Source organism: Dioscorea cayenensis, chromosome 6 (assembly GCF_009730915.1).
Source record: "Dioscorea cayenensis subsp. rotundata cultivar TDr96_F1 chromosome 6, TDr96_F1_v2_PseudoChromosome.rev07_lg8_w22 25.fasta, whole genome shotgun sequence".
In the NCBI taxonomy this organism is placed as follows: Eukaryota; Viridiplantae; Streptophyta; class Magnoliopsida; order Dioscoreales; family Dioscoreaceae; genus Dioscorea; species Dioscorea cayenensis.
In genome coordinates this window covers 2,236,007-2,247,150 of record NC_052476.1, presented here as the reverse complement: position 1 = coordinate 2,247,150, position 11,144 = coordinate 2,236,007, and the positions used below count along the sequence as shown (strand labels likewise).

Here is an 11,144-nt window from a genome sequence, read left to right as displayed (position 1 = left end):
GGGACTTGGGAGGTTTTTACTATAAAGATGATTGATCTTGGCAAATGTACTATTTTTCACTCGTTTATCGTCTTATTGAGTTGCCATTGGTTTTACCGAGTCATGACAACCAATGTTGAGAGGGCATTTTTAGTGACTGAATATAGTGAAAGCCCGACTTGCAGACAAAATGGGAGGCAGTGGATGAGCGATAGCGATGATTGTCTATATTGAGAAAGAGGTTTTTGCAACTATTGACAATGAGGCGATTTTACAATGTTTTCAAAAAATGCAAACTCGCCGTATTCAGCTACCTCCTTTTCGAGTAGTACGTGCCCTCACTGGATGGCGATTCAGCTTCTAGTGATGCAGTAGATAAATGTTTTTATGTTTTTTTGTGAATGTTTTAATTAAATGTCACAATATCGCACTATTTTGTATTGATTAATACAATTGTTATGTTGACTGAAATATATTTTTTGACATTATGACTTCAGCCCCCCCATCACTAAGTCATGGTTCCGTCCCTGTACACCGCGGACTAGAATGACCCAACTTAACTAAATATAAAGACTTAATCATGATCTAAAAAAATATCATGAGGACTAAAAAGGCAGAAAGTACACAATTACAGGACCTGTAAAATAATTAAATCTTTAATTTATGTATTACTTTTTTTTAATGTAATTTAAAAATATATATATTTATTGAAAATTTAATCACGCATAATATCACTGAGTTTCTCTCGCTTTTTTAAGACTGAGATCGCGAGAGAGAGAGAGAGAGAAAAGGAAAGAGCCAAAGCAAAGCATGGACGAGGAGGAGCACGAGGTCTATGGCGGCGAGATCCCCGACGAGGGCGAGATGGAAGGCTATATGGATCCTCAGGGCGCCGACGTTGACATGGCCCGCGCCGACGATGACTCCGTCAAGGTCCCCCTCCTCTTCTCCCCCCAAAACCCTTTCTTCAAACCCTAACCCTAATCCTAACCCTAATGATTCGCTGTGTGGCTTTGTAGATGCAGGAGTTGGATGAGATGAAGAAGCGGCTCAAGGAAATGGAAGAAGAGGCTGCCGCGCTGCGCGAAATGCAGGCTAAGGTCGAGAAGGAGATGGGATCCGTCCAGGGTTTGTCTCGCTTGTCTTTCCCTCTTTTTTTCTTCCTTTTTGATGCATATCTCGTAATTTTTTTTTTGAAAGATTGTTTTTGTCTGGGATTATTCTTGTTATTGAAAATTTTAAATTTTTTTTTCTTGGTGATTCTGTCATTTTTGATGGATACTCCTTGTTGTGCTAGTTAATTAAAGGATTCATTGATTGTGTGTATGAGAAATTCATGCTGGTTGTGCTCTTTTCCAGGTTCTTTTATGAAAAATTTTGAGGGTTTTTGTATTAGATTCTTTTCTTTATCGAGTATGCTTTGTTTCGTGATTAAATTTAGCTATAGTTGCACCTAGTTTGTATTGTATGATTTCAAGCTAGTTAAACCAAAATAAGTATGGAATATATCAGTGGCTGATGAATTAAGAATCTCTAAAAACCTGTTACGTTCATAATGGACTTTTGTTTACTAACCTATGTTTCATTCTACAAAAGCCATGCCATGTTTTATTGCTTGAAGGAATGCAGCTGGCCAGAAATAAACAATGGCAAAGGTCTTTCTATGTTATTAGCAAATTTTTTGGGGATTTGTGTGGCTATTTTTTGTGTCATTAACTGCACGGTTGATCATTGGTGTCACTTCCAGCCTGTGCGCAAAGATAGTCCTGGGTGAATAATAACTACCTATTGCTTAAAAGGTGACACTCATGCTGAGATGGTCATTTCAGGCTGTACTGGAGTAAATAGTTTGGCTGGTGCAGTGTTGTCAAGGTGCGCTCCTAGATGCGCCTAGGCGTTAAGGTGCAGCATTTTCCGTGATAGGCGCCTTGAGCTTGTCCAGGCGAGGCGTTTTCAAAGAGGAACACCTTTTTTTGCGCCTTAGAAAGCCTTTTGCGCCTTGAAAAAAATTTGCGCCTTGAAAAAGCTAAAAAAGCGATGGTTGATTATTTATTTTTTATATTTTTTAAATTAGTTTTTAGGGTAAAAATAAAATAAAGACATATATTTAATGTTGTTTTAGTAAATAGTAAACTTTTAGAAAATGGTGCCAGTCAACCACCCATATTTAATTAGGTCTTTTGAATATCATCCATTAGATGGATGATTAGGAGTTAGAACTTAGAACTAATTGGATATTTAATCTTGAAGCATTTTTTTTTTTTTGGTTTATATATAATATAATATAAATAATACTATTTATATATTTATATGCATCATACTTCACCCTAGTTTGTGCCTTGTCGTATTGGAAGGAATGGCTTGGTTGTTGAGTGCTAGCAGGTGTTGATGGTGGGAGAATGTGATTTGCTAAGGCTAACTAATAGGCGAGGGAGTAATGAAAAGAATATTAGAGAAAAGGGTTATAATGATTGACGGCAATGCTCATCAAGAGGAATACATGATTGTTAGTTGAGACTAGGAATTGGCTAAATTTGTCACCACATTTTGGAGGAAATGGAGGGTTCTAACTTTTTTTAGGTAGATTAGGGCCATGGGAATGCACATTGTGTTGTGGCTTACTCTTTTACATTTTTGTCTAAAGAAAAGTAAGGAATAGGACGATTGTTGCTTTAACAATGAGACTTTATTTTTCTTGATATTTATATTCTCAACCAATGACATGATTTTCACTTGGATTTGAGTATCTGGTATTCTACAATTTACTATCCTTAGACTCCCTTAGCTAATCAGTTCATCTCCTCCGGTCCAATTTGTTTAACCTAACCATGCAACTTAAATTAATTTTGTTTAAAGTAAATTTTATCTGCGGGACATCTGCTTATGTTTATTTTTGTAATACAAATTTTAAGACATTTTCTTACTAGACGTTTTGAAGCTTTTCCCTCATGCTTTTCTTTCTGTTATGCTAATTCAACTTGTGCTGTATGCATAGACCCGGCTAATGCTGCTGCCTCTCAAGCAAATAAGGAGGAGGTTGATTCTCGTTCGGTCTTTGTTGGCAATGTAAGTTTTCACCATTCTTTTTTTCCCCTATTAAAGAACATCCTGGACATGCTAGGACTGGTATGAAATGCTGATTAAGTTATGCTTGTCTCTTTATTTTTCTAAATGGTTATCTCATCCTGTAAGCTGAATGATTATGAAGGTCATAATTTCTAAAGGACCATGTTGGTATGTTTTATTGTTTAACCTTATATTATTAACATTGTCAGTCCTTAAACTTAATATTCAGTATTTTCCTCATTCGCTCTACAGATGTATTAGTCCCAGCTGATGTAGGTGATGTCCTGACTTGTGTTTTCAGTTATAGGAAAAAATATGCCTCCAAGTAGGAGGCACACAGGAGTTCAATGATAAAGTGTGCCTTGGTTATTACTCTTTTTCTATCTACATTTGCTGTTTTCAGTTTCATAATAGCCCATGTGGTCTTAGTGACTGCCCATTATGGTTGATTGACCTCAGTGAGACGATGTTTGGTTATAGGAATGAAATGAGACGTGGAATTGATGATCATCATTCTCATATTTGGATGTAGACAGGGAATGACAAGATTATTCTTCTTTCTTAATTTATTTTTTCAATTTAATAGGATGAAATATGCTGAAATCATCTCAACTCTATGGCACATATTTCTTTAAGCAATACAATCATATTTAGTCACAACTTACCAATTTTCGCTTCCAAAGCAAATTGCCTTTTTAGCTTTATAGTTTTTAATTGTTCTTTTCTTTCTGTGAGAATCAAAGAAAAATTATCATTAAAGCAACGGTAGAAGGAAGTGCTGTAGGCTGAAATGCAAGACCAATGGAGGGGATTGTGCAAATGCTAATGAACCAAACTTCAAAACAGTATTGTTTAAATTATTTCTTACTGCCACTTTAGTAGCAATCTAGATAACCTTTTCAGCAAAATCTAGGTTGGAAATGGCAGTGTCAGTAGAGATACTCACATCCATTTGCCCCATGATAACCAATGCTACTAGGATGGATACGAGTGTCTTGGGGAAGTTTCAAGAAGGTTTGGGTAGGGAAGTTGCATGGTTTCGCACGAAAGGTGTGAGAGAGACACATCCATTCGCTGCATGACAACAAATCTTCTATTTTATGGATTTGCTCATCTTTTCTTTTTATTTTTAACCTTGATGATTTTTCTTTATCTTTTCAAATCATGTTTCCTTTTCTTTTTGATTGTTGTTTTTAATGATTTGTGATTTTCATGATGCCAAATTTTATCTTGTTCTAATATAACTTTTTGGGGATGTGATCTATTTTAATCCGCCTTTATGGGGATGATCAAATCCTTATTTCCTGCTGGTTTTCACGTCTTTCTGTCTGTACACTCTCTCGATTAAAACCTACTATGGTGTTATAATCTATGCATTTTATTTTGCATTGACTTTATTAGACGGGAATGAAATTATGTTTGTGGAAGAAAATGGAACTATTAGGCCAGTAGATAACGATAAGGATATACAAATCTTGGATTAGAAAAAATCACTTATTTACATAGATGAGGAAGGTTCCATTTAAAATCATAAAAAATTGCGAAGATTTGAAAGGAAGGAATAAATAAAGATGAAAAGATAAGGTAGATTTAGAATAATAAGTAGATAGAGTTAGAAAAATAGAAGAAAAAGCACAGAAATCCAGATTTAGAATCTGGGTGTTTGAGAAAGCAACATATCTCCCATGCATCACCTGTGTTGGAGAAATAATGTACTTGCAAACCGTAACTTGAGAAGTTTGCATATTAGCTGTATTCAAGAAACATGCATATCAACTAAGGAATAAAAAATGACAGCATAGATAAGTCATTCAAGGAATAAAACACATATCAGCTCGCATAATCCATTGAACCTGTTGGTAGACAATTCTTACTACTTTGAGAGGAGTAAAACATGTATGATCCCTATCAAGTGGATAGGGATCTCAACTAATGGTTTCAACCTGATTTTTTTTTTTTCTTTTTGGTCTTTTGTTTTTGGTTACTGTATATATATATATATATATTAATTATTATCATTATTTGCTTGCTTGCTTTGAGCCTATTCTTTGTTGAGAACTAAACCCAAAGTATGTAGTTTGCATCTGGCATTAGCCACTTCTTTTATTGTATTGAAGTAGGGGATTTAGATGAAATTTGCATCTATTTTTTCTCAAAATGGTAGTATATTTTACCATTCATTATATTTTCCCATTGGGTTACAACTCAAGTAGATTATGTACTCTAATGCCAGATTGACTTATGCTCATTATTCTGTTCTATAAGACAATCTGGTCAGGGTTTTGATTGCAATTGAGCATAATTAGCTAAAGAGTCTTCTAACATGAGTATTTTTTTTCATTGTTGAACCTTTGGCATGATGCTTTTTTCTTTTAACAATTTTTCATTACTTTAGTCTGAGGGTGCCCTTTAACTGTTTTCTGATAATGGTGGCAGGGCCATTCCTCAACCGCCAAGTTCTCTGATAACCATTATTTTGGATGCCATGATGTTCTAAGTTAAAGTCAGATTGGGGCTGACTTAAGAAAGAGACTTTTTTTTTTATTGTGATTGTTTGAAAAAGATGAAAAAGTATTTTAGAGTAAAAATAATAAAGGCCATAGAAAAAAAAGGGAAGGCCTACAATATATGGGAAAACCTGACATATTAAGAGAGAAATATGTTGAAAAAAGTTACGAAATGAAAAATCATGCAAAATGCAGTACTGTTGCATCAAAAAAAGAAAAGAAAAAAAAATTGAGGCAAAATGAGAAGAGAAAGTATGATTAGGCATGTGGTTTGCAGTATTTGAAATGGCAAAGGATTTCTAGTTGCCATTTTGGAATTTAGGATGATGCATGCGGGCTGAAGTTATTCGCTTGTTCGGCATAAGGAAAGACCACTATGGTTATATGCAACTTTAGATGTGGAAGCATCTCATTGTATATTGTGGGGTGAGTTGGTGTGGCTATGAATATCTAATTTCTTTTTAGTTGATGGTGAAAGGTCTTTTGGCTCTTGCTATACTTGTGGCCAGTATTATATTGATTTTGTTTCTTTATTTTCAGCCTTCACAACTTCTATAACTTTTTATGCTTTTGGTAGTATGGTATTATCTTTAACTGAAAGGCTGATCACATGTTCTCCATATGTACGTGCACCATGTTTAGCTATTTCTGAAAGCCTAAATAACACCTATATTATGGTTAAAAAGATGAGTGTGTATCTTGCTTTTACTTGTTTCTAGAACATACATTTACTCTGCTTTTGCTTTTGAATGTTGAATATTGACAAGGATAAAAGCTTGTCACATTTGTCAGAGAGACAGTTTATCATGCAGAGAATATCTTGTTTGAGAATTTGTATGTCATGATTGGAGACTGGATTGCTGATGAAACAAAGCATCTGTTTTGAATGGATTATCTCAAAAAAGGTTCATCTAGCTTCTATATTTACTAGATGAAGGAAACTTCTCCATACAGTAGAAGTTTGGTGGATTCATTAGTGAGAATCCTTAAATACACAAATACAGTTCTTAGTTTTGATTGCTGGGAGTTTATGTAAGATATTTTTAACTGATATTTAGTCTTTATCAATTCTCATCTTCATTGTTGCTGGTGCAATTTTCTATTTTATTATTTTATTATATATATATTTATTTACAAAATGTAACTTTGGTTGGATCTTTTATTTGAGTTCAGTGGAAGATTTGATAAAATTCCTAAACAGGTAACCTATTAGTCTCAAGGGAAGCTTACAATTTGTGTGTTCTAATTTATGGTTAATGATTCAAACTGCATAAATCTGATGTTTGGGATAGCAAAATTGGATGTTGGGCATGGGATAAATTATGCATCCCTAGTAGATTTTGATGTGGATGAATAAATATTAGAAGATGAACTACTCTTAAGTGAAAATTATTTGTAAGGACCATCACACTCCCTCGTTAATCCATGTAGAAACTTGTAAACAGTGCAACCATGACCACCTAATTGAGATTTTGTTCATTTTCCTTCTCTTACCATTTATTCTCTGCCAATGTTGTTCTAATTGGTGATCTTATGTAGGTTGATTACGCATGCACACCTGAAGAAGTGCAGCAGCATTTCCAGTCATGCGGAACAGTGAACAGGGTCACAATTTTGACCGATAAATTTGGCCAACCAAAGGGCTTTGCTTATGTTGAATTCTTGGAAATTGAGGCTGTTCAAGAGGCTCTCCAATTGAATGAATCTGAACTACATGGTCGCCAACTGAAGGTGACTGACTATCCTGAGGTTGATTTTATTTTATTTCTCTTCGTTTTCGTATACACACAAGTGTATTTTATTTTTATACAGGTATTGGCCAAGCGAACCAACGTCCCAGGAATGAAGCAGTTTCGTCCCCGGCGCTTCAATCCATACATGGGTTACCGATTTAGGAGGCCTTATGTGCCACCATATTTCTACTCACCTTATGGATATGGGTTAGTGGTTGAATTCTGCTGAGACTTCTTCTTATTATCCTGCATGTTTTACTTAGACATCAATTGACAAACAAAACATACATATTGCTTTTCCAGGAAAGTGCCCAGATTCAGAAGGCCAATGCGATACCGGCCTTACTTTTAAAAAATCAGGTGGTGGTTTTTAACCATTAATATGAGAACTGAATTTATATTCTAGGTCATTGTCCCAAATAATCTTCATATAAATTGAGTGACAAATATTAGCAGGCCTAGTCTTGTGAACTTGTTGTTGGCAGGTGTATCACCATTATGTGCAACTGTTTGTTTATTTCGTCTTTTCATCTTTCTTGTGGTAGCCTTCTTGAACTATTTAGAAACAGCTAAAAAGAGAAAAAAAATTATTATGTGATAACATTTTATGCTTTTTTTTTTCTTCTTGATACTGGTTGGTTGTTAAGTGATCTGATGTGTGTGAAATTATATATATATATAATAAATAAGCTGTAAGCAAATATGCACAAGGGCCGGGTCGCCACTGCAGCGGGCCCGGTTACGGGTCAGGGGTTTCTGAACCTGTGACCCGGAGGGTTGACAACCGGGTCAAACTGCTGGGTTGATTTTTTTAAACTTTTATTATTATTAAATGCATGTTGCTCATGGGATTTGAACCCATGAGCTTGAAGTCGGGAGGAAAAATTTATCCATTGAACTATAATTTATAACCAATTTGTCTTTAGAGAAGACTATATATATATAGTGGTAGGATGAGTATCAAAATATTTTACTAAAAGACAACTAAAATTATGGGATTACTATTTCATAAATATTTTTTAATTATTTTTTATACTATACATATATAATACTTTAAAAAAAATAAGAGATGATATAATAAATTTAAAAACTATATAAAGCAAAATATAAAAATACTAACTAATAAATTTTCATTAATATATTTTTTAAAAATAATTATTTTATTAATCATTTTTTGGTTCATAAGCACTAAGTGGCTACATATGAAATTTTTAAATTCTCTTAAATAAAGACACTCTTATTTGTCACATATATACTAGATTATTTTGTTTCAATTTATAAAATAAAAAATAAAATTTAAAAAATTGTTTTTAAATTATGTATGTCAATTTATAAAAATATATATTAGTAAAAAAAGGAATATCTTTGAAAAATGGTTAACACCATATTAGTTTATAACCCCAGTGTTCTTATTTACTTTTAATTGACTTCTTTTGTAGGGGCATTCACCCAATGTTCTTATTGACTTTTAATTGAAATGGTTTATTCACTTTTTCCAAAAATAAAATAAAATAAAATAAAATAAAATTAGTTTGATTAGTAATTTTTTCAATAATAACATGAGTACAATAATAATAACCCTATAGTTTGAGACCAAAGTGAAATCTAAGAGTCAATCCTAATTATAATAAATAAGTTTATGATAACTTCAATTTAAAATAAAAATACTACTTGATATTTAAACACTTAAAAGAGTGTATTAATAATTTAATTTGATAGATAAATAAATTAAAATGTAATTTTTTTTAAATTATTTGTTATGTTTCAAAATTTTTTAAGTTATTATAAATTATTTTAATCTTTTTCAATTGGAATTAAATTAAAAAAATTGCAACTTTTTTATATACATTTTTGTTTTATACGAAGGCAAGATAGGTTTGTAGGTCAATTGGTCAATGTGCTAAACCTGCCGGGTCAAACGGGGTTCATCCGGACCCGGCGGGTTCTATGATATTTCAGGCCGGGTCTGGGACTTGGCGGTTCTGTCGAGCCCGCCGAGCCTAGTTAATCGGCCCGTGTCCACCTCTATGCACAAATGTGAAGTGCAATGCAAGCCTCATAAATATTTATGGATTTTTTGGGTAATAACTTAAATAGTATTTTATTATTATTATTTTTGTGTTTTTATTTTGGTTATTCAATTTAAAAAAATTATGATTTAGTGCGATCACATGTGACATATTATAGGTTAGATGTTAATTCTGAGTAAAAATATGTTAAGTGGTTAATGGTATATGTTTTTGTGATCAAATCATAATAAAAACTTAAAGTAAGAAATTAAATAATATTTTTTTAAAATTATGTGGTTGAAATGAGAAACACAAAAATAAGGGATTTTTTTAGGTTGTTTATTGTTATTATTATTATTATTATTATTTTTATTTAGTTTATGAGGTTTTTTAAATGAATATTTTTTGGTGTCAAGGTCAAGTAGTTGTTGATAAAATTAAAAGTAAAAAAAAAAAAAAATATTTTAGCGTGTGTAACACGATGAGGGATAAGTTTTAGTAAATGGGAAAACAGCTGCCAACTGTATTATTGTTGCATGTCAACTTATACCCTGCCATACATTTTGATAGATTTTAATAAATTAGGTGAAATTAGGTGCCAACTATGTGCGCTATTGTACCATATGACATTGTGAACATGTTGAAGTTACAAACTCTGCAAAATGGAAACTTCCAAGAATCAATTTATGAACAATATTATTAATTAATTACAAGTTATGTGTGATTTGACCATGCAGTACATGATCAACAGTATCCAATTATTCTGTATTCATGATGATGTTCATATGTATCATCTTTTCCTCATTGTCTCCCGGGCTTTCATGGTTCAGTTCACACAGTTATAGATTGAGTTGGGTAAACCATTCCAAAATATATTTTATATTAATATAGAGTAATACTATTTTTATTTAATATATATATTTTTTAAATTCGTTTTTTAAATAAAGAGGATATCAATTTAAAATTTATGTTAATTTTTCTTTTATAAACATTAAATTCAAGTTGTATAAACTTTTTAATTATAAAAACTATAAAATATTATAAAACTCTAAATATAGTTTTGCATCTGAAATTCTAAAACCGGAAATCTTAATTTCTAAACTCTTAACTTTAAATCGTAAATATTTGTTGTTTAGGATTTAAGGTTTAGAGATGGGGTTTTGGATTATATTTATGGTTTAGGTTTTTAATAATGAAGAAAAATTGAGTTTATTTTAAAAAAATTATGAGAGGAAAAAAATGACGTGAAAGCAATATGAATGTCATATAATATTTCAAATATTTAAAGATGAGATAAAGTATATATATAGCCTTTTACCTGTTTTTTATTTATTAGGGCATTTATAATTTTATGATTTTATATGGACAAACACAATTTTTCTTTAAACTGAATATTGTTTGAATATTTATTTCAGAAATATTAAATCATAGCCAAGCACTTAGAGTCGGGCAATAACAAAAAAAAAAGACAATATAACAAAGGGGCACCTATATTAAGATAGCGTTGGTCTTGTTTTTCTAGAGACAAAGGTTATGTCTTTTGTTGGTTTTCTCGTTCACTTCTTATTGTATCTGTGATGTTGTATTTTTGTTTCAATTTTCTTTTCCTGTATTGTACTTTTTTTTAGTCTCCACATCTAATGGATTGTTGTTGCAATTGCTATTTTCTGTTTTGTTGTTGTATTTTTCGTACTTGTATGAATGAATGCGGTTGATAAATCCAACCACTCAATAATAAGTCTTATTTATAATAAATATATTAATTATTATTCACCCAAAAGAAAAGAAAAACTCAAAACCATGAATTTCTTAAATCAAGAGACTAGTACTGAACTTTCAAGAAAAAAACA

General features: G+C 32.1%; 1 protein-coding gene across 2 annotated transcripts; it reads left to right on the top strand.

Annotated features, from left to right (window-relative positions):
- Nucleotides 1–729: 729 nt before the first annotated feature.
- LOC120263424 (polyadenylate-binding protein 2) lies at nt 730–7,888 on the top strand. Of its 2 annotated transcripts, none has more exons than XM_039271319.1 (6): nt 730–912; nt 1,005–1,107; nt 2,975–3,045; nt 7,092–7,283; nt 7,365–7,492; nt 7,589–7,888. In XM_039271319.1, the coding sequence occupies exons 1-6, from the start codon at nt 790–792 to the stop codon at nt 7,635–7,637; spliced, it is 666 nt and encodes a 221-aa protein (XP_039127253.1). In that variant the 5' UTR covers nt 730–789; the 3' UTR covers nt 7,638–7,888. The 2 variants fall into 2 exon arrangements, with proteins under 2 accessions (XP_039127253.1, XP_039127252.1); XM_039271318.1 differs by having other exon boundaries at nt 731–912; nt 999–1,107.
- Nucleotides 7,889–11,144: the final 3,256 nt, after the last annotated feature.